At 62.0% G+C, this 21,930-nt stretch overlaps 2 protein-coding genes across 5 annotated transcripts in view; one reads left to right on the forward strand and one right to left on the reverse strand.

The window, feature by feature from the left end:
• The window catches only part of FRMD8 (FERM domain containing 8), a 22,129-nt gene extending 9,792 nt beyond the window's left edge, over positions 1-12,337 (reverse strand). The window contains exons 1-9 of one of the 2 annotated variants that reach the window (XM_058305202.2): positions 12,138-12,337; positions 11,763-11,847; positions 10,120-10,287; positions 7,278-7,379; positions 6,843-6,901; positions 6,550-6,716; positions 2,928-3,152; positions 1,114-1,237; positions 234-377 (exon numbers count right to left, since the gene is read on the reverse strand). In XM_058305202.2, the coding sequence (XP_058161185.1) occupies positions 234-377; positions 1,114-1,237; positions 2,928-3,152; positions 6,550-6,716; positions 6,843-6,901; positions 7,278-7,379; positions 10,120-10,287; positions 11,763-11,847 (1,074 nt within the window). In that variant the 5' untranslated portion in view covers positions 12,138-12,337. The remainder of the gene's footprint in view (positions 1-233; positions 378-1,113; positions 1,238-2,927; positions 3,153-6,549; positions 6,717-6,842; positions 6,902-7,277; positions 7,380-10,119; positions 10,288-11,762; positions 11,848-12,137) is intronic. The other variant, XM_058305203.2, reaches the window with a different exon arrangement.
• Positions 12,338-12,434: 97 nt separating this feature from the next.
• On the forward strand, positions 12,435-21,568 carry SLC25A45 (solute carrier family 25 member 45). 3 transcript variants are annotated; one of them, XM_004478595.5, is made up of 7 exons: positions 12,435-12,573; positions 15,771-15,829; positions 16,822-16,865; positions 17,055-17,126; positions 17,344-17,529; positions 19,865-20,123; positions 20,218-21,568. In XM_004478595.5, the coding sequence occupies exons 2-7, from the start codon at positions 15,793-15,795 to the stop codon at positions 20,484-20,486; spliced, it is 867 nt and encodes a 288-aa protein (XP_004478652.1). In that variant the 5' UTR covers positions 12,435-12,573; positions 15,771-15,792; the 3' UTR covers positions 20,487-21,568. The 3 variants fall into 3 exon arrangements, with proteins under 3 accessions (XP_004478652.1, XP_058161190.1, XP_058161189.1); XM_058305207.2 differs by lacking the exon at positions 17,055-17,126; XM_058305206.2 differs by lacking the exons at positions 12,435-12,573; positions 19,865-20,123; positions 20,218-21,568 and adding an exon at positions 18,148-19,742 and having other exon boundaries at positions 15,545-15,829; positions 17,055-17,529.
• The last annotated feature ends 362 nt before the right edge of the window (positions 21,569-21,930 follow it).

Below are 21,930 nucleotides of genomic sequence, written 5' to 3' on the forward strand. Positions count from 1 at the left end.
GGACCCTCAGGATGGCGCAGGCTGCCGTACAGCAGGTCCCAGCCCTGGGCATGCCTCAGTGAACACCTGCTCCACTGCAGCTGCCACCACCCCCTGGCACAGACTCTCCAGTCCTGGCCGCCCCCTCCCTCCCAGCTGCTAAGGCCCGGCTGGCCTGGAGGCTCCTACAATCGGACTCCTCAGGTGCCTGAGCCCCCCTCCCCAGTTCAGGGATGACCTCTGACCCCCACTACCTGCTTGGAGTAGACCTTGAGCAGCTTGTTGACAGGCATGCCCTCGCTCTCCCCATCGAACTCCAGCCACAGGACGGGCTCCTCCTCCTCGGGGGAGGTGTGGTCCCACGACAGCTCCTGGAAGCGCAGGCCCAGGAGGACGTGCTGGCGGCCGGAGACACAGAGTCAGGCTCACGCTCTCCTGGGCACAGCCTGCTCCCTGACCCCAGCCCACCCAGGCAGTACCACAGGGCACACCTAGCCAGGGCGTTCAGCTCTGCGTCTAGATTCATTCATGTATTTCTCGAAGGACAGGGGTCCCAGCTTCATCGGACCTCAAAAGGAGCTGTGGTCCAAGGGGCCTGAGAACGCTATCCCACAGCACTTCCTGGCAGCGGGTCAAGCCTCTGAATTTCATGCTCAGTTGGCCCCTCCCCCTCCCCTAGTGGCCTGGGAAAGTCACCTGGGGGAGGTGGCAGATACGGAGGGGAGAGCTTTTTTGTGAAATCAGCTGGGTGCCACCTCTGCAGGAGGCCCCACTGGAACCGCTCCCTGGGACAACCAGAGCCAGCAAAAACCCTTCTGGTTTTGAGGGGACTCTGCCTGGCACAGGGAAGTTGCTGCACCGGGCGGGCACCCGGCACTGCCTTGTACGCAGACCACGTGCACTGGGCGTCAGCCGGGCCCCACCGCTCAGAGTCGGCAGCCTCAGCTGTAGCCTCCCCCTGGCCATGGCCACCCAGTCCCGGCACCCCGGGCAGGAAGACGTCCCACAGCAGACCCAGGGAGTGCACCCAGGGTGACAACAGGAGCCCAGGGTCCCTCCCAGACAGTCTACCCACAGGCCGGGGGAAGCCGGAGGCCTGGGCTGAGGACGTCCATGCCCTTCCTCTCCCAGTACCTTCTCTCTGCTGTCGATGACATGCACGCCTTCCAGACTGATGGCCACAGCCACCGGCCTGCGCCCGCCCCGATGCAAAAAGCCCTGGGCCGGCTTGTCCACCTCGCCGTGGAAGAAGGCACACCTGGACGGGGAAACCGGCGTCAGCGCCCCCTCCAGACATGGCCCAGGAGGCCTGTTCCAGGCCGGGCCCATCTCAGGTGCCTGAGCAGCTTAAGCTGTTTGGGTTAAACAGAACTTCACCGGGGGTGGTGGGCAAAACCGAGCCCACCGGGGAGTGGGGCAGGGAGAGGGAGACTATGGGGGGGTGGCCTCTGAGCTGGTCCTGCAAGGAAGGAGGGTTTGAAGAGACAGGAGGAGGACCTGGAAGGACAGAGAAGGAAAAGCGCTGCGGGCAGAGGGAAAGACGTGGCTCAGGGGTGGGGCTAGCAAGGGCCGCGGGAAACCCCAAGGAGCCCCCGGGGCCTGGGGAGTTGGGGCTGGCGCCGAGGTCACGGGAGGCCCTCCTGAGTCTGCTCTCAACGTGGCAGCTGGAAGGCCAAGTCAGACCGCGGCCTCCACCCAAAGCTCAGCAGCAGGGAAGCAGACTTGGCCCAGTGGTTAGGGCGTCCGTCTACCACATGGGAGGTCCACGGTTCAAACCCCAGGCCTCCTTGACCCGTGTGGGGCTGGCCCACGCACAGTGCTGATGTACTCAAGGAGTGCCCTGCCACACAAGGGTGTCCCCTGCGTAGGGGAGCCCCATGCACAAGGAGTGTGCCCCGTAAGGAGAGCCACCCAGCACAAAAGAAAGTGCAGCCTGCCCAGGAATGGCGCTGCACACACGGAGAGCTGACACACAACATGACACAACAAAAAGAAATACAGATTCCCAGTGCCGTTGATAAGGATAGAAACGGTCACAGAAGAACACACAGTGAATGGACATAGAGAGTAGACAACTGGGGGAGGTGGGGAAAGGGGAGAAATAAAAATAAATCTTTAAAAAAAAAAAACTCAGCAGCTCCCACCTAGCTCAGAGTCCAGGCTGAGGTCCACGTGGCAGCCCACGGGTCCCAACTGCCTGCTCACCTGACCTCACCCATGGGGCCCTTCCCGGGCTCCCCTGCTCCAGGCACGGTCCCGTGGCCAAGCCTGAGTACTGGGCCCCGCTGCCTCAGTGCTCTCCCTCCAGTGTCCTCTCCTCCTTCTCCCCCACTGTCTTTGGGCCTTTGCTCACATGGCACCTTCCAGTGACACCTGCTCTGACCACCTTACTGAAAATTGCAACCGGTGTCCCGCCTCACTGGCCTCACTTTTTTTCCATACTGCCCATTATCTTTTCTGACTCTGGGAATGGGTCTGTCCCCTCTATTGCGTCTTGTCCCTCTCCCCACTAGACCATCAGCTTCTTGAGTGCAGGGATCAGGGACTCTTGCTCATCAAAGTACTGCTAGTGCCAAAGTCCCTGACACACAGTGGATGCCCAAGAGCTACTTGTGATGCATTAACTGCGTGAATCGGCAAGGTCTGAGGACAGGGCAATGGGTCCAGTGACCCAGGGACTATGGCAGGTGGAAGGAGGCGCTATTTAAACTGTCGGGGCTCGTGACAGGACGAGGGCGCCCGGCCGGGAGTCCACAGGTCCTGAGGTGCTGGCCTCATGTGAAGGTTGGCGCTCTGCCAAGGCGGAGCTGGGGCGCACTGGCCTGCTACGCTAGCAAAGGCCCGGGACAGATGGTTGGGTTGTCAGAGATGGGGTCAAAGGAGACCCCAGGGCTGCAGCCACCCCTGACGACGGCCGTAGCCAGGGAGCCCCCTATGGAGCTGCTCACCCGTAAAAGGGCAGCTCGTGGCACTTGAGGAGGTAGGAGCGGTAGTGAGCGCTCAGGGAGGCCTCACGCTCGTGGTCGCCACTGCCCGCATCCTTCACCTCGCGGTAGGCGTTCAGCAGGCCCTGCTCTCCTGGCCCGGCTTTGGTGCCACGGCCCCGGAGGGCAGCTAAGAGACCGTGGCCCCGCTTGCAGAGGTGGGCAGGGAGGAAGGAGTCCAGCTTCTCCCTGTGGAGGAAGAAAGGTGGGTGTCCAGCACAGCTGGCAGCCAGGGTGGCGTGGGCCTTGGGGAGTGGTGCCACGCTCTCAGGTAAAGGCAGGGCAGGCAGAAGGGCAGGTGAGGGGCGGGCCTGTGCCCTGGGCCGGGGACCGTCAGGGCAGAAGAGCGCATGGGTGCCCGCCCCGTGGCAGGGTTCTGGAAGCCCCTCGCTCTCTGCTGACACTGAGGCTGCTGAGATCCCCACCGCTGCGACGCCAGCCGAGTGCCTGCGTGGCCTGCTCACAGGCCCGCCACGGCCTGGGGTTTAGGGAGCAGGGTGCAGTGGCGGCTTGGGGGGGTTCATCCCCCAACAAGAGAAGAGGGGTGGCGGAGGGGAGCAAGGCTGCCCGGGGGAAGGGGAGACAAGCTACTTTCACACTCGAGTCCGGGTGAGGGGCCTGGGAGGGGACAGGACAACAGAAGCCTAGCCTGAGGGCAGGCTCTGGAGCCAGACTGGCCATCTGGCCACAACCAGCCATTCAATGCAGCAAGGACAGCGCCTTCACTTCTCTGCGACAGGGGGGATGGCCATGTCCCCATGGCCTGTCCAGGGTGACGGTCACCAGGTACCTCTATCACATCATGCTCGACGAGGGCAGGTCTGGGACCAGGTGCGGGAGGCCCAACAAGATGGCCCCGGACCTGGCCCTCTGCTTTCTGCCTGCCCACCTGCACCTGACCAGCCTGGCCCTGCTTCCCCTGCAGTGGCACTCACAGCCTGCTCAACCTGCTGCTCCAGACTCCCCGCCCTGGATCAGCACCACCTCTTCCCTCAGCCCTCAGGAAATGGACCCCCACCCTGATAAGGAGTTTGAAACTGCCTAAACTCTGGCCAGCCTTACACGAATATGTCTAACCTCAGTCAGTCAGTCTAAACTCAGCCAGCCTGACAGAAACAGGCCTAACCTCAGTCAGCCAGTCAGTCTTAACTCGGTCAGCCTAATGCAACATGTCTAGCCTCATCAGTCAGTCTAAACTCAGTCACCTCACACCAATATGTCTAACCTCAGTCAGTCTAAACTCAGCCAGGCTGACAGAAACAGGCCGAACTTCAGTCAGTCAGTCAGTCCAAACCTGGTCAGCCTAACGCCAACCGTCCTACTGTCCAGCCTTGGTCGGGCAGCTACCTTCAGTCGGCCTCACCTCAGTGACACCAGACTGTATGTGGCAGAAAGGTTTCAGAGCAACGTTTTGAGGTGCTGTATCAGGAAGGTCTGGATTTCTGGACTAGTGACATTTTTACAACCGAAAAATGGTGAAAGTGACCTGTAGCTATCAATGCTCTGCCAATAAAAGGTGAAAACAAAACAAAAAAACAAACCCTACAATTGATAGCCTAGGTTCATTAGAAAAAAAGACATTTTAATGTTAAGAGGAAAAAATATAGGGCAAAATCTCAGAATATTGAACTACTTTTCCCAATTCAGGATAGCCCAGAGATGGTGTGGGCTGTGGACTGGCCATTCCAGAAAACCTGCACTGGCGCTCTCCGTCTCTGGGCAGGGACATACCTGCTCTGAGCCTGTTTTCCTGTGTATAAAATAACGATGCTGATCGTGCCTGGCATGAGGTCAGCACCCAAATCTCGTGGCGGTTGTTGTTTTCACCAAAGAGGGGAGGGGACCTGCGGTGGCTTCCCAAGGACCAACCACCCTGGGCTCTGAGGAGGGCAAGGCCGCTGCAGGGGAGAGCCGAGGTGAGGACAGCACTGCGTGGAGAGGCCCAACCACGGGGCACGGGGGCGGGGGGACCTCAGAGGCTGTGCCCCTTCTCAGGGCTGTTGGGGTCTCCTTTTCCCCAGCATCCATTCTCCTTCCAGCGGCAGCTCTCCCTCATCATTTGGAAATGGAGCCTCCCCCACTCTCAGTCCAGGGGTCTAAGCAGGCTCATGCCGGACGCAGGGGGGACCCAAGGAGACCAGTCGGGGCCCTGGCCACAGTGCCGTGTGCGTGACCCATGACCAAACCGCCTGGTTATCGGGGAAGTCTGACAGTGCTGGGCGTGAGGGCGCAAGGACTCTCCTGCCCACACGTGGCTCCAGAGGCCCGTGCGAGGGGAGGGTCGCAAGGCTGGCGCAGGGCGGAGAGAAGCGGGCTCGGACCCGAGGGGAGCCCTGCGCGGCACTGCGCCTGAGGCACCTCCACCACCACAGGTCCCTTGCACGCAGGCAGCCCAAGCTGGTGTGTCGTCACCTGCGACAGGACTTGGGGCCAGGACAGGACTTGGGCCAGCTGGGGAGGGGGGGTCCTACCAAACCCCGGGGGCCGGGTGCAGCGTGTCCGTCTCGGCACCGGCCCTCTCTCTGAACACCCCCACACTGCAGGGCCGGGCGAGGGAGCCCTGGGCCCAGGGATAGGCTGGTCTCCACGGGAATGAACCCCTAAGCCTCAGGGTCGGCCTCCACGGAGGGCAGACGCCGGCCTGGCCTGCTTCCGGGTGTAGACTTAATCCTCATGATCCTGGCAGAGGGCTTCTCAGGAGAGGGGTGGGAGGCAGAGACCGCACGCCTGAGCGGGGCTGGGGCCCAGCTCCCAGGGCTCTGCCCTCCGCTGCTCCGGGGGCCTGGGGTGGGTGTTTGGCTGTCCCTGGCTGTGACAGTCAGGCTAATGTGTCAACTCGGCCAGGTAATTGTGCCCAGTTGTTTGGTCAGGCAAGCCCTGGGCTAACTGTAATACAAGGGCAGTTATGGACTTGAGTCACCATTGCCTTTACTGCAGTGGTAAATCATAGATTGCTGGTTATAATTACATATATCAGGGAGATTGCCATCAGCAATGAGTGACACTTTATCCAATTAGTGGAATGCCTTAAAAGGGGAAGTGATTCCAGCATAGAGTGAGAATTTCCCAGCTCGTCTTTGGACAGCCAGCGTCTCCCAGAACTCGTCAAGAACCTTCACTGGACTTTCACCGCTGCCCCTGGTTGCAGCCTGCCTGCAGAACCTGGGCTTGTGCATCCCCACGGCCGCGTGAGAGACTTACGGAATCGCATACTATTGACAGATATCTCTTGCTGATTCTGTTTCTCTAAAGAACCCTGACTAATACACCAGCTGTGACCCTGGAGGACAATCCCAGGTCCCTTCTGACCCCAGGCAGTAGCCTGGCCTCACCCCCCCGACACCTGGGCTGGCCCCCGACACCTGGGCTCCTCAGGCTGCACACAAACATCCCTTCACCTCAGTCTCCCCACTTTCCGGGATCCTCAGCCCAGAGTGGATGAGGAAGAGGGGCTCTGAGAGGTGGCAGCACACATCCACGGCCCCCAGCGAGTGTCAGGGCAGCGGGGACCATGGCCTCCTGACCCCAGGGCTGGGGCCCCCTGTGCCCGGGGACTCTGGGGGTGACCCCTGCGCCCTCCCCTCACCTCAGGGCGCAGGCGGCAGGCTGGCCGGGCTGGTAGGGCCCGAGCTGCACGCGGCACACCAGGGCTCCCAGGGCCTCGCAGTCCTCGGCGTCACACGGGTACCGCACGGCCAGCACGTTGCCCCGGGCCTCCTCGTAGAGCAGCCGCAGGACCTCCTCGTCGTGGATCTGCGGGCGGGGCGGTGGGGTGCAGGGGGCTTAGCTGGGCGGAGGCACAGCCAGATCCAGGGCTCCAGAGGGCACGGGGCCTGGGGCCCCCGACCAGGGTGGCCTGCCCAGGGCGCGCGGCCTCACCTGTAGCTCCCGCCGCTTCGGGAAGAACACGTTCCTTCGGAACTGCAGGGAAGGCTCGTCTAGGGAGGGGGGCGGTGTCACTGCAGGGGCCATCATGCTCAGCCTGCCCCCCCCCTTCCTCCAGCTACCCTCCCATTCCCAGCTTTCACCCCTGGGAAACCCCCACCCCTCCCCGCGCACCTGCCAGGGGCCCCTTCCCTCCACCCCGGGTCAGGAGTGGCCGATGCTGCCTGGGGGAGGTGCTGGCCCTGCCCCTCACCAGGGCAGCTCTACCTGCAGGCAGACACCTGGTGCCCTGGCTGCGAGGCCTGGGAGGGGTACGGGGTCGGGCTGGGCCGGGGGTCAGTGCTCCAGGGTCAGGAGCGGGGGGCCTAGTGGGCCTGTCTGATCACTCAGGCCAGCCCTGGGGGCAAGGGGAGCCACGGCAGCACTGACCCATGGCCACGTCGTCGTCCGAGGCGTCGGTGAAGCGCAGAAGCAGTTCCGGCCACTGGCGGCCCAGCTTGTAGGGCTGGTGCTTGGGCTTCAGCTGCACCTCTGCAGGGTGAGACAGGAAGTGGCCTGGGCAGCCTTGGACCAGGCCACCCACCACTAACGATGGCAATGATGACCAACATGCCAGTATTAGCTGAGCAGGTACTAAGCACCCAGAACCATTTCATTCAAAGAGAGAGCAGCTCGGAGAAGTTGAGCTCCTTGTCCAAAGTCACACAGCAGGTGAGGGGGTCTGGCTTGTTACAGCCCCCTAGCAGGGCTGGAGCTGAGAGGCCGTGGCTGATGAAAGATGCCGAGTACAGCACTGCCACCAGGAAGCAGAGCACAAAGCAGGTAAATGAGGTGCCAAGGCCAGAGGGGCGGCCTCCCCAGCCCCGGCAGAGCCGTGGCTGTCCTTCGCCAGATCTCACCCCCATCTCCCTGGGAGCTCAGCCAGCCCTGACCTTCCATGCTACAGGCTCCTCCTATCCCCAGCCCACCCGGCACGTGTGGCCAGCTCCGGCCCACCCGTCCCACCTTGCTGTCTTCTCTGTCCCTTTCCTACTTGGCTCCTGCCTCTTCTTTCTGCTTGAGCAATCCCAGCTTGTGTGTGCCCCAGGGCCCCTGCACTTGCTGTTCCTCCTTGCTCAGATCTTCTTCCCCCAGACGCTCCCCTGGCTAGCTGGGGTCCCAGTTCAAGGGTCACTTTCCCCGGCCCCTAACCCAGCCCCTCCTGCCACCCCAGTTTCACTACTGTTTGGTGCCTTTATAGCCATTATTGCTACCTGATGTCCTCTCCCTGTCTCGGAGTCCACTGTCTGGTACTGCAGACCTAAGTGTCACCTGGGCGGGCGCCTGCCCAACCTCTTCACCTCTGGCACCAGGAACAGCCTCCCGTGCCCAGGGGCACGCTACCCTCCTGGCCATGCAGTTCCCGGGAGCAGGACCACCTCAGCCTTGACCCCTGCGGCATCCCAGCACCTGGACTGCTGCCTGGCCCCAGGGGGCTCTGGACATACGTGTGGCAGGATCGAGGCACCTGACTCGCTGGGACTCACTGGGCACACACGGTGGGCAGCGGGGTGGACTGGTGCAGGACACCCTTCTTCTGCCCCAGCCCCAGGCCCGACAGCCCTAACCCCATGCCCCAGCAGCTCAGGACAGGACGACACTGGCCCCCCGACCCGCAGACTTCCTGCCTCGAGGCTGTCACCCAGAGACTAAGCCTCTCTGGAAACCTGTTCCCTGACAGAGTGACAGCGGTACTGGCAAGGCCAAGCCCTCCTCAAACAGCTGGCTTTAGGGTGGCTCCAGCGGACGGCACCCCCGCCCGGCCTCGCGCTGCACTCACAGCCCGGGAGCATCTGCCACTGCTGCGCCCAGTCTGGGGGTGGGAGGGCTGAGGGCTCGGAGGGGCCCGAGTCAGAGCTGAAGAGGCCTTTCAGCCCTCACCCTGAACCCAGCCTGGGAACAGAGTGGGTGCTGGGCTCGTGGTGGGGCCTCTGGTCACCCTCGTCCCTGTGGATGGGCGACCAGGCCCTGCCACACAGGCAGCCCTTTCAGCGCCTGCGGTGGGAGCAGGAATGTGATGGGGGGGGCGAGGGGCAGGAAGTGGGAGGAGGAAGCCGGCGGAGCCAGGGGCACTGGGCCTCCTGGGAGACGGGAGGGGCAGGCCCCAGGAGGCCCCCACCCCAGGCCTGAGCCCCGATCAACAGCCCTGGGAGGGCAGGAGGGGTAGCTGGTGTGGGCCGCCAAGGAGACGGGTCAGCAGGAAGTGGGGGCAGGGGCCACCAGGCAGCAGCTGAGCAGGAAGCTCTGCCTGGTGGGGGCAGGGCGCTCCTTCCCCCCAGAGCAGGAGACCCTCCCTCCGGGGCAGAGGCAGGAACCCCAGGGGCTGTGAGGAGAGGGGGTAACCATGAGCCCTTGGGCCTAAGCCTGACTGTCCTGGTCGCTGTCTCAATGGAACCGGTCACCCCCTTCTGGCCCCCGGGGCTTCTACCACTGTGACAGTGAAGCTGAGAAAACACGCCTGGCACAGGCCCAGCTACTTCCTGGAATGAAGCCTGGGGTGTCCTCTTCCTGGCACCCCTCCAGCAGGCTCTGGAGACCCATTCACCCAGGGACCTGCTGGCCTGAAGGCCACAGTGCCCACTTCTGCTTCTTCCCCACCCGGGGGTCTCAGCCTCAACTGCCTTCCTGGGCCTGTGAGTTCAGGACGTGGGTGGCCACGGGGCCAGAAACCAGGCAGGGTGGGAGGTCCCCCTTCTCCCTGAACTCCCATCCTCAGGAAAAGCCCCATCCCCGAGACGGCTGCTCCCTGGGTTGTGTCCCACGTCCCTCCAGCCCCCAGGAGCAGGGTGTGGGTTCAGGGAGGCTCGTTGTGGGGCCACAGGGGCTTCGGTTCTGACCTTGGCCCGGCCGCTCACTGGTCCCATACCTCCAAACCTCACTTTCCCCATTTCCGCAGGGCCAGGAGAATGGGGTGAAATTATGTGCTCACGATGCCAGCTGGGGTGTGGCAGAGGTCACGGGTTCAGCACACAGGGCCCCTTTGCCCCCTTCCCTCCCTCCAGCCTGCTCCTCCTGATGCCCCCCCCCTGCCCCAGCACCTGCAGAGGCTGAAGGACAGGCAGAAAGCAGCAGGGGAGGAGGAGGAGCAGGAGCCCCGAGACTGCTCCCGGACCCGGCCGAGCCTGGCCTTTCCCTGGGGTCCAGGAGCCAGGGGGGCCCGAGCCCCACCCCCAAGCTCAGAATGCCCCCGGGTCTCCCCCCAGGCTCTTGCAGCCAAGCAGCCAAGCCTTACCCAGCAGAGGGGAGACGAGCCAGAGCGCGAAGGCCTCCAGGGCGATGTCAGGGAGCTGCAGGACGTCGCGGACTGCACGGTGCAGCTCATGGGCGCTGAGCGAGGGCAGGCTCTCCACAGACAGGGGCACCACCGTGTCATCCGCCAGGTACACCAGCACGTCGGCCGCTGCGACGGAGGCCGGGCTGGCTGACTGGCGCCCACTGCCCAGGCCCAGCCAGCCCGACCCAGGCACCCTCCCTCCATCACCCGCTGGGGCTGGAAACCCCACTCTAGGCCCCTGGGGGTGACCAAAGCCACACTCCTGAGGGAGGGTTGGCTCCAGGCTGGTGCAACCCCCAGCACCCCGACAGACCCTGTGGAGAAGGCTGACTAGTAGGACTTACTCAGGAGCCACAGACTACCCCGAAACCCAGCAACTCGGGCCCAGGGACCAGTCCACCCCCAAGGGTTCAAACTAGGGCTCCCCAAAACTCCCTGTCAGCTCAAGGACTCTGCTTCCTTCTGTCCTAAAAGAGAACATTCCACAAGTACAGAAACTGAGGCAGAGACAGGCTGAATCCAACCTGAGGGTACGGTGACTGCTCCGACCCACTGGTATCCCCCAGGCAAGGTGCTGTCTCTCTCACTGGCCCAGGCTAAGATAGGAATGGAGCACCCCTAAGTTCCCCCACTGCCTCCAAAAGGTAAAGCAAGTTTTAGGCCTCAGCTTCCGTAGGCCCCTACAAGCCTCAGGACTCAATCCTGTAGCCTTTCAGGACAGCCTTAAACAGGCAGGGGAGGTACAACCAAAAAGGTGCTCCCTTGTGGCAGCCTGTGAGATTCCCACCTGGACCCTAGAGCCAAAGGAGTCCCTTGGAAGAGCAGCTGGATCCAGATTCCCATCCCTGGAACAGCAGGTACCATGAAAGAGCAGTGGGCTAGGAGGCTCACATACTCAGGTTCAGATCCTAGCCTGGCCAACTCAGAAAGTTGGTTTGAGTGTCAGTTACATCCCCTGTGATATAGAGCCAATACCCTGTGCTCAAAGAGTGGCTCTGAACCAAATGAGGTGAAGCCTGAGGAAGGGAAGGGCAAGTTCTCAATGATCACAGTTTATCAAGTTGTCAAGTTCATTGTAGTTTATCACTAATACAAGGGAAGGTGCTCCCCCAGTTAATTCTGCTCCAACAGCTACTTTCTTGGGAGCTCACAAAATAATGTCCAAGAGGCTGAGACTCAGATCTCCTTTTCAGGCGGGGAAAAACCAAGGCACGGAAGGTTCAAATATGTCACCACCCGATATCCTTTCTATAAAATGGACATAATGATTCCTCCCCTCAAAAGGCTGTTTGCCAGGAAGAAATGAATCAAAAAAAGCAAAAGTGCCACTTTTCACTCATATGATTTCATTTGAATTCCACTGCTACATGAGACAAGCTCGTTTTACAGGCTAGAAAACTGAGATGCCAGAGAGGATGCAAAAGAGCCAGGGCTCGCTGCCTGAGTGCTGTGGTTCTCCGCCTGAGTTCTGTGAGTTTTCCGTGTTTCAACGTACCCAACTGTTGATTAACACACAGTGAGGAAGAAAACAAGCCAGAGCCACTTTCCCAGGGCTGGGGCCCAGAAGGGTATGGACGGGGGAGCCGGGGGCAGGGAATCACCTCGGGCTCCCACGGAGGACACGCTGCTTCGATGGGACCGCTCGGCGGGGCCGGGCTGCCCGGCACTGCCTTCTGGCCCGTCCATCTGCAGAGGAAAAGAGAAGCAGAAGTTACCGGGGGTCCAGGCACGCTCGGATGGGAGGGGGGCTCAGCGCTCAATGACGTAGGGAAGGGGTCCTGGGCTGGGTCTGTGAGCGGCTAAACAACGCTGGCTGGAGGGACCGAGGATGCAGACTGGGGGACCCTCAGCCAACTCTGGATCGGGGGTGGCGGGAGGGGTCAGGGATGGTCAGAAGCAGGGGTGGAGGCTCCGCTCGCCGGGATGCCCCCGCAGGGCACCGCGCACCTCCGTCCGGGCCCTCGCCGGGCTCTCACCTCGCAGGGATACAGCGTCCGCCGCCTCAGCCCCGGCCCCGACTCTGGACACAACTCCTGCCCCGGCCAGCGCCACCCGCCCGCCACCAGCCTCAACTACGTTTCGCGCTCGGCTCGGACCCCCGGGGCGGCGACGCGGAAGCCCAGTCAGGAAGAAGAGCTGCGCCCGCGGCCCCGCCCCCAGACCGCGGGAGCCAATCGGAACCCGGGACCACCGCGCACGCGCCCTCCCCGGCGCCCGCGCGCTCACGCCCCCCGCGGGCCCGCGCATGCTCGGGGCGCCCCGGGCGAACGCCTCCTGTTTCTGGTCGCACCCGTGGGATGGTCGCTTTCTGAATCAGCCCCGCCACCCACCCGACCGCCCGAGGGCGAGTCGCCCACCCCCACGTCCGACCGTTGGCCTCTTAGGCTGTGGCGAGGGCTCAAGGAAATCGGGGTAAGGGCGCGAGCTGTACCACTCCCTCGCCTTGTGACTTTGGGCCGGTCCCCTCACCCGTAAATGGAGATGCCGCCTCGGCCGGGGCAGGGGTCCACACTACAGAGCGCTGGGTGAAGAGGGTCGCAGGCAGCTCCCCGGGCTGTGAGGGGTGGTGGGGTCAGGAGATGGCGTGTTGGTCCTGACTCATCCTGGACCAGTCCCTTACCCTCGGGGCCTCAGTTTCCTCATCTGTGAAACGAGCAGGTTGGACTAAACTAGAAGATCTCCAAGGGCCTCTCTCAAATTATACACATAGAGTTAGAAAGCCAGACCAGGGACACCCCCTCTAAGTGTCCTCAGAAGGCTGTCACGGGAACCATGGCATCCTAGACACCCAGCCTGGAAGGCCTTCAGCCATCCCCAGGCTGTGAAGGGGTGATAGAACTTTGAAGAGGCAGGAGTGTAACCACCTCTCCCCAGTCAGGTCACCAACTTGTCCTGGCTACCCCAGTGCCTGTGTGCCTGAGGTCTGGGTCTCAAGGAGAAGAACAGGTTCATGGGCACCTTCCTGAGCTGGAAGAACCAAGTGACAGCGATGGGCTTGGCCATTGGCTACGGGGGGACGTGGGTTCAACCTGCCCTGATTCCTAGGGATTAGAAAGCAGTTCCAACTCTGGACCCAGTTTTAGTTTTCTCAGTATTTAAAATAGCTCTCTGCCTACCCTTCCAGGACCCACACCTGCCCAGCAATGAGCCCGATAACAGTTATCTTCCTTGCTAGCTTGACTTAAGGACTCAGCGAAGCTGGGATGTGGACCAGAGCATGTACAGTAGGCTCTCAGCAATGGAACCCTCCGGACAGTACACAGTGGCCCCGTTACCTCCCTAAACCTGCTGAAGCCATGTGGGAACACGGTTCAGGGAAAGGAGGCCTGGGAGAGCTGCAGCCCTTGCCCTCAGAAAGTTTACATCATCATTGAATTGGGGAGTGGACAGAGAAGGAAGAGGGAAAGAAGTCCAGGAGAAGAGCCTACTTAAAAACTACCCGGGAGCAGATGTGGCTCAAGGAATGAGCTCCCATCTCCCACATGGGAAGTCCCAGGTTGGGTTCCCAGTGCCTCCTGAAAAAGCAAAAACAAACAACAAGCAAAACAAAACAAAAACCAGCTCAGGGAAGCTGATATGGCTCAATGGTTGAGCACTGGCTTCTCACATATGAGGTTCCAGTTTCAATCCTCGGCCCCCCCCATACCTAAAAACAAACAAACAAAAAACCAAACAACCTGAGATGAGAATTGCCCAGCAAATTGTAGTGTGTCAGAAGGTGCTAGGTTCAATGGAAGAAAGAAAAGGTAGAGTCAGGTCAGGGGCACCAGAAATTCTGGGGCGTTGGGGAGCAGATTGCAACGTTCAGTAAGATGATTAGAGGAGGCCCCACAGAGTAGGTGATGCTTGAGTCAAGGCCTGAAGGAGGCCACGGAGAGAGTGTCCACTGAAGGCTGGGGCGTGCTTGAGGAAGAACAAGGAGGCTAGGGTGGCTGGAGTCAAGCAAGCAAGGGGGCAAGCAGCCGGAAATGAGCCAGAGGAGGCTGGGGCAGCACTGCGAGGGGCTTGTAGAGCCGAGAAAGGACTTTCGGTTGACTCCACATGGGAGGCGGATCAGTGCAGGTTGTTGAGCAGAAGAGACACCATGACTTAGATTTTTTTTTCCGTGAGGTGTTGGGGATTGAACCTGGGACCTCGTGCATGGAAAGCAGGCACTCAGCTACTGAGATACAGCTGCTCCCACTGACTTAGTTTTTTTTTTTTTCCATAGCACAGACACATTTATATTTATCATGAACTAGCAAATGTAAACAAAACTTTTTTTTTCTTTTTAAATACTTTCAAGGACAGTTGACAAAATAGTTACAAAATAATACAGGACAGTTACAAAAATAATACAAACCCCTTCAGGGAATCCCATCATACCCCTCCCCTCCCAGATACCCAGAAAGAGCAATTTTAACATTTTGCCACAATCACCGTATCTACCTGTATCTCTCTAGGGTCCACATATCTGTTCATGAATCCATCTTCTGAACACTCAAGTGGGTCATGTCCATCACTCTCCTTGAACACATTACTATCACGTGCATTTCCTAAGAACAAGGGAACCACCTTAACTTAGACTTTAGCCGCATCCCTCTGGCTGTGGACCGCTCTGGCTGCTGCGTGGAGAACAGACTGGAAGGGGGCAGGCCGGCAGCAGAGAGGCCAGTTAGGGGCGGAAATCCAAGCAGAGGTGGTGGTGGCTTGTGTCAGGGCAGTAGCAGAGGGGGTGAGAAGGGGCTGCATTCTGGTTGGTTTTGAGGTAATATTAGCAGGAACCCCTGCTGGGTGGAGGGCGGAGAGAAAGGGAGGAGTCAAGGGCCACTGCAGGGCTAGCACCTGCTCTTGGGACCCTCAGGGGTTTCTGTAGGCAGAGGTGCCTGAGCCGTGGGTCTCTGCCCTTGAAAGAAGACCCCCCCCCCCACCTGCACGCTCCAGGGAGAGGGGTTCAGGCCCTGCCCCGTGGGTGGGCTTAGGTCACAGTTGTCCCGGATGAAAGGCAGCCCCAGCTGCTCAGCCCAAGGCGGCAGACACAGGGCCCTTTATACTCTCAAAACCCCATCTCTCCCTGGGGAGGAGGAGGCTGGGAGAAGCCTGCTGATGACTCACTCACAGAGTCACAAACAACCCGGGGAGAACAAACTGGTTTCAGGCCCCCCTGAGTCACTCCCGGGTGCTGGCTTCTCTCTGGGTGGCTCCCAGCCTGTCCCCCCTCCAGCAGCTCCTCAGTGCCACGGTGACTGCGGACCAGGGCTGCCCCCTGGCGGCCTCGCGGCCTGTCCTGGGCCGGGCAGCGGGTGTTTCTGGAGGGAAACTCATGCCTGGGATGGACAGGCAGGGCCTTGCCCGGGGCGCGCTCATTAAACCGCACCGACTGAGGCGGCCCTGGAGGGGGCCCACCTGGAGGCTGGGGCCTGGCGGCCATGCACTTGTGCGCCTCCTCCAGATGGTCAGAGGCACCGAAGTTGGCGCCCTCCCACCTCCTGGGGGCCTGGGGGCCGGGCACCTGGCCACTTCTCACCCCTGCACCCATGGTTAAACATTACTGGGAGTTATCATCAGGCTGGGGGAGGGAGAGGGCGAAGTAAACTTTCACCAGCTTCTCCTCCTCCGTGGGTTTCCAGTTCCCTCGCCGTGCCCTGGACAATGCCTGTGGAGGAGTTTGTGGCTGGCTGGATCTCCGGTGAGACGTTTTTCTTCCTTCTGTCATATCCCCTCCAATGGCGGGTCACTTCCCGGGGAAGGTGGGTGGCAGAGGAGGAGCTCGAAGCCAAAGTCCTGGCTCCCCCAGAGCACCCAGAGCCAGCTGTCCCAGGCTCCTCCAGGGAGCTGCCGGAGGGAGGAGGAGAGGAAGGTGCAGGTGGAGGGAGTCGCCAAGGCCAAGCTCCCTGAGGCAGGCAAGGGGAGGGGGCTGGGGCGCCCAGGCAGGCGCAGGTGCAGGCACAGGTGGGCGCCTCCCAGGCTGCACCACAGCACCCACACTGCCCAGCCCCTGTCCAGACCCCCTTCCCCCGCTGTGGGCTCAGGAATGAAGTTCACCATTGACGTCACCTGCTGTCCTGAGTTTCCCTTTGGGCCTCTGCCCTACCTGGCAACAGGCTGCACTCCCAGGCTGGAGGCCTGCTGTGCTTTCCACCCAGCCCAGCTTCTGGGTGACGTTTCTCTTGGGTGAAGGGGAGGGACTTTCTATACCTGCTCCCTGGAGATGTGCAAAAAAGCCTTCCAGGACCTGTGTTTGCTACAAAGCGCTGTGCCAGGAAGTAGGGAGCTGGCCCGGGGGGCCAGGCACCCCTACCTGGTGCCAGCCAGACTGCTCTGGGGCCCTCCAGTTCTGCTGGCTGAGCTCCTGGTCTCGCGCCCTTGGAGGCGCGGCCTGGCCTGGCCCCAGGCCTGGCACTCAATAGTAGCTATTAGTTGAAGGAAGGGCGAAGCAGGTTGGCAAGGGAGACCTGTTCCTGGGCCCACAGCCAGACCAGCCAGGGGGGCCCTTGGTGGCTACTCCCCTCCTACACATGGGCCCTCCAGCAGGGCCCTGAGCCGGGCCAGCCCCGAGCCATCCAGTAAAGGCACCGGCGCTGGGGCTGGAGTCTCCGGGGTCACCTTCCTCTCAGCACAAACGTGCCTCCTCAGCCTGGCACGAGGGCCCTCACGCACTACACCTTCTTGTCACCACAGGAGCTCTGGGTTTGGCTCTGGGACACCCCTTTGACACCATAAAGGTGAGTCTAGAGGTGGCAGCAGAGGAACGACAGATGCCGCCTGAACTGTCTGGGCCCCGAGACCAGCGCCTGGCTGCAGCCTGGGGGCCTCGTGCTGCAAGGCGCAGGGGCAGAGGCGGCCGGAGCTGGCCTGGGTTGCAGAGGCCGGGCCTGCCCACTGCGGGCCCACAGGCTCTCCTCCCTGTCCAGGTGCGCCTGCAGACCCAGACCACCTACCGGGGCATCGTGGACTGTGCCGTCAAGATCTACCGCCATGAGTCGGTGGGGGCCCCGCTTCTGTGGGGGAGGCACCTGGGCAGTCGGTCTGGGCTTCCTTCTCCTCCCTGCACAAGAGGACTCCTGTCTGGGCCCGGGGTGGGGGGGGCAGCTTCCTGTCCCCAGGGTGGAGCCTTTTTTAACCTCGCCCTGCCCTGGGGTGTGGGAAGGGTCTCCAGCCCGCTGCGCCCTGCCCTTCTGGTGCCACCGTGTCCCCCTGCAGCTCCTGGGCTTCTTCAAGGGCATGAGTTTCCCCATCGCCAGCATAGCCGTGGTCAACTCCGTCCTGTTCGGGGTCTACAGCAATGCCCTGCTGGCCCTCACGGCCACCTCCCACCAGGAGCGGCGGGCCCAGCCCCCCAGCTACACGCACATCTTCGTAGCGGGCTGCGCCGGGGGGTTCGTGCAGGTGAGAGCAGCGCCCACGCACCCTTGCCCGAGCTCGGGGCCGGCTGCCAGGTCAGTGCGCGCCTTTCCCCCCGGCCCCTGTGGCAGCGCAGCGGCCTTTCCTCAGGGGAAAACAGCAGGGACGAAAGGGACAGGCGGCTGGCTGCTGCGATAGGCCTGGCCTGGCTGGAGGGGAGGACAAAAGGCAGAGCCGGGAGGGGGCTGGGGCTGGGGCACGCTAGGTGGACATAGCGATGCCCAGCTCCCGGGCTGACAGGGCTGGCCCGCCTCCAGGGGCGTCTGTCTGCCCCACGAGTCAGGGGCGGGGAGACCTCTCCCCAAGTGACCTTGACCCCGGGAAGCTTCAGCCCCAGCAAGACGCCAAGGCCAACCCGCAGCCTGGTCCTGGCACCGTCCTGGCACCGCCTAGCCCCAGCCCCTAGGCCTCAGCGTTCAGCACTAAGTGACTCCAATCACTTGGTCTCTGGTCTCAGCTTTTGTTTTTTGTTTTTTTTTGAGGAACTGGGGCCAGGGGTTGAACCCAGGACATCATATGTGGGAAGCTGGCACTCAACCACTGAGCCACATCGGCTCTGAGTGGTTTTTTCATTTGTTTGCCTGTTATTTTTGTTTTTTTTAGGAGGCACCAGGGACCGAACCCAGGACCTCCCATGTGGGAAGCAGGCGCTCAACCACTTGAGCCACATCCGCTCCCCAGGTCTCAGCTTTTTAGGGGGGATGGGAGGGGAGCTTCAGGCACCAGAGCTGAAGAAGGGACTAAGCACAGAGGGGCAGAGGTGTCTGGCCCTGTCCCACACCCCTGCTCTGTTTGACACCTGCCCTGAAGCTTCTGACACACTGATGGGCCAGAAAGCAAGGACAGAGGACGGAGCCAGCTTGCTCACCCAGATGAGCCAGTGATCAGTGAGGCCACAGGTCCTGGGTGCTTTCCTAGTTCCCAAGCCCAAGGCCTCCACAAACACCAGGAAGAGAACTGCCACCGCAGGCGCAGGTGGCCTGGTGGAGGCCCAGCCAAGCCCGGCTCCTGCATGCCCTCCCTCCCCTCTGGCCTCTCTGAACTGGCGACTGTCAGGGTCATCAGTGGGCTCTGGGTCCAGGAGCCAGCTGGGCCCTGGGTTCACCCGCAAGCCCTTGGTGTCAGTGGAACAGGCTCTTGGGGCAGAAAGCGCCTTCAAGTGGGGAGGCAGAGGCGGAGGGTTGGCAAGTGACCCAGCTTAGCACCTTGCACGGATTGGCGACCGCTGAGGGGCAGCTTTGGTGTGACCATGGCTGACCCTGTCCCAGAGTGTGGCTGAGCCCCCACCCACCTCACCCGCCAGCCGTCCTGCCTCGGCCTGGTCTTTTCCTCAGCTTCCAGGAACCCAGCGCTCAGGAGAAGCCTTCTGCTCGGCACTGCCTCCAGGCTCTGCAGGAGGGTGACCTCAGGGCCCCCGTCTCTTGAGGGAGGGTCTCCAGCCCACTATGTTTCCCACAGGGGAGGAAATAAGCCAAGGAGTCTTGGCCTGCCACCCTTCGAAGACCAGCGCCAGGCTGGGTGGCTGAGCTGGCCGGCCCAGGCCTGGCTGCCCTCGGTGCCTCCAGCGCTGAGGACCTGAGCTCGAGTATCTTTAACACCTCAGACCAAAGCGAAAAAGCCAAGGACACATAGCCCCCAAAGGACGTGCTGGCCTCAGCCTCGACCTGAATTCTCACCTGAACTTTAGTACCTTTTTTAGACTTAGTTGCATACTGACCCAAATCCCAAGACCCCCAAACCTACCCCCCCCCACCCAGCACCCACCCTTACCCCCTGGCCAGACCCAATACTCTCCCAGACCGCTGCATTGAGGACCCTCGGGTCCCATCTGGCACCCACCTTCCGGCATAGCCTCCCTGCAGGGCGACTCTGGCAGGAGTGGGAGTGTGAGGCAGGAAGCCCTTGTCCCCCTCCTGCAGGCGGAAGGTGGGGGAGGGGAGGCCCGGGAAGCGGAGCCCCTCGCTAGAGCTCTAGCCCTGGGAGGGGTCCCTGGCGCCCTCTCGTGCCAAGGTCTGAATGCCCGGGCGCTGCAGGGTCACGCTGGTGCCTGACTTACGTGAGACTGGAACCTACCCCTGCTGCTGGCACAGGAACCCTGGGCTTGTCCCGAGGGCGCGCGCTGTCAGGGCCTGGCGCCCAGGGAGGTGGCCTGCCCCGCAGCAGGACGCCCTGGTCCGCCCCTTCGGCCTGCGAGGGGATGAGGGCTGGTGGGGGGCCTGCGGGAAGACAGCTGCCCGCCCCGCTCACTGGTCCTGGGGCCCAGGAGCGCCAGCCCCCTGCCCCCAGCCCCACCTGGGCCTCCGCGTTTCCTTCCCCACAGTCCTACTTCCTGGCCCCCTTTGACCTCATCAAAGTGCGGCTCCAAAACCAGACAGAACCGAGGGCGCGGCCGGGGAGCCCCCCACCCCGGTACCGCGGGCCCGTGCACTGCGCCACCTCCATCCTCCAGGCTGAGGGGCCCCGGGGGCTGTTCCGAGGTGCCTGGGCCCTGGTGCTGAGGGACACCCCCACGCTGGCGGTCTACTTCCTCACCTACGAGTGGCTCTGTCGCCAGTACACGCCCGACGGCCAGACGCCCAGTAAGTGGGGTGCGGGGAGCGGGCCTGCCGCGGGGCGGGGGCGGGGAGGCCCCACGCTCGCCTCTGACCGGCCCGGCCGGCTCCCTCGGCGCAGGCTCAGCCACGGTGCTGGTGGCCGGGGGCTTCGCGGGCATCGCCTCCTGGGTGACGGCCACTCCCTTGGACGTAATCAAGTCCCGGATGCAGATGGATGGGCTGCAGGAGCGCGCCTACCGCGGGGTGCTGGACTGCATGGCCAGCAGCGTGCGGCGGGAGGGCCCGGGGGTCTTCCTGCGCGGGCTGACCATCAACAGCGCGCGCGCCTTCCCCGTCAACGCCGTCACCTTCCTCAGCTACGAGTACCTGCTCCAGGCCTGGGGCTGAGCCTGCCGCCCCGCGGCCGCCTCGGGGACCGGGCGGGCACCCCCAGCAGGCAGCTCAGCCACAGGCGCTCAGGCTGGGGGAGCCCGGGCTGGGGCCTCAGGTCCCCGCAGCGCTGCCTCCCTTCCTTTGCCTCTCGAGTTGGATGGAGCAGGAAGGACGAGGCGCAGACTAACCAGCCAACGAGCTGGTGACATTCCAGGCCCCCTCCTCCCCTCTGAGCCCCCATCTCAAGGGCCGGTGCCGGCACCACCCCAAATCCCGGCTGCCGCGGAGGCCTGCAACTTCACCTCTCCGAGCCCCGCTCTGCCTCCCTGGATTACGGGAACAGGACCTTTCATTGGCGCCCATCACCTTCAGGCAAAGCGCAAACCTGGCCGCTGCCTGGGCACGTCCTGCCCCTGGGGCCTCTCCACGGCTCCCTCCTGTGCGTGCCGGCCTGGAACGTGCTCTTGGGTGCCCTCGGCCCCGAAGGCTTCATCCCTCCTGGCTGCGGGGGACAGTGCATCGACTGGGGAGTCTGTCCCTCCTGCAAAACCCGGGCTCCTGGAGTCCTCCTTTCCTTGCCTCCCCCTGCCCCGGGCACACACGGCTGCCCTGTGTCCCCTGGTCTCGGCGTTACCTTCGCTGATCGGCTCGTTGGCTCCCCATCAACGTGAGCTCCGTGAGGATGGGGCTTGGACTTCTCACTGTTTCCCAGTACGGAGCCCGGTGCTGGCAACACGACAGGTGTTCAGGAAACCTGAGCCGCTGCTTGTGCTCCGGGCCCCTCTCCCCCACTCCAACCCCACGCCTGCCAGCAGGGGCCCATGAGCACAGGGCCAGCTTCTCTGGTCCTGCCACGTGCCCCTTTCCCTGAGTGTACCTGTTCCCGGGTTGCCTACCCTGGCCCTGCTTGGGGTCATCTCGAGAGACCCAGTCTTGGGGCCTTGATGGTGGTGGAAGTTTTGTGTGTGTGTGTGTGTGTGTGTGTGTGTGTGTGTGTGGTCTGCCTTTCCTACACCGCTGAGATGGCACTTGTTTCTTTATCCATCTCAAATGCTGGTAGGAATTAAAAATGGCTTAGAGGGGCCTTCTTGAGTTTATACCTAACAATGTCCTGATTTGGTTTGAGATCATCTTGGGTTCCCCTCAGTCATTCCAGGAACTCCTGAAATTACTACCATTTACTGGGGGTTCCCAGTATTAACATTATCTAAGTACTAAATTTTATTTTTTACTTATCACAGTTTACAGAGGAGAAGGCCTCAGCTCCAAGACATTAGTAATTTGTCCCCGGTCTCCTAGCTTATAAAGATGAGACGGTGCACCCAAGTCTCCAACACCAGAGCCCAGGTACTTCACTCCCCAGCTCCACCCAGGGACTAACTGGGACCTCTTTGCCTGTGGCAGTCTCCCGTGAGCCACCTAGGTTCAAAGTCACCCAAACCAGACCCAAGCGACAAGC

The sequence above is a fragment of the Dasypus novemcinctus genome, chromosome 10 (genome assembly GCF_030445035.2).
Source record: "Dasypus novemcinctus isolate mDasNov1 chromosome 10, mDasNov1.1.hap2, whole genome shotgun sequence".
NCBI lineage: Eukaryota > Metazoa > Chordata > Mammalia > Cingulata > Dasypodidae > Dasypus > Dasypus novemcinctus.

Excerpts from the sequence above, each read along its gene's own strand:
- SLC25A45 (XM_004478595.5), top strand. The coding sequence starts at position 15,793 with ATGCCTGTGGAGGAGTTTGTGGCTGGCTGGATCTCCG. Across the intron at positions 16,866-17,054 it reads ACCCCTTTGACACCATAAAG|GTGCGCCTGCAGACCCAGAC; the intron begins GTGAGTCTAGAG and ends CTCCCTGTCCAG. Across the intron at positions 17,127-17,343 it reads AGATCTACCGCCATGAGTCG|CTCCTGGGCTTCTTCAAGGG; the intron begins GTGGGGGCCCCG and ends GTCCCCCTGCAG.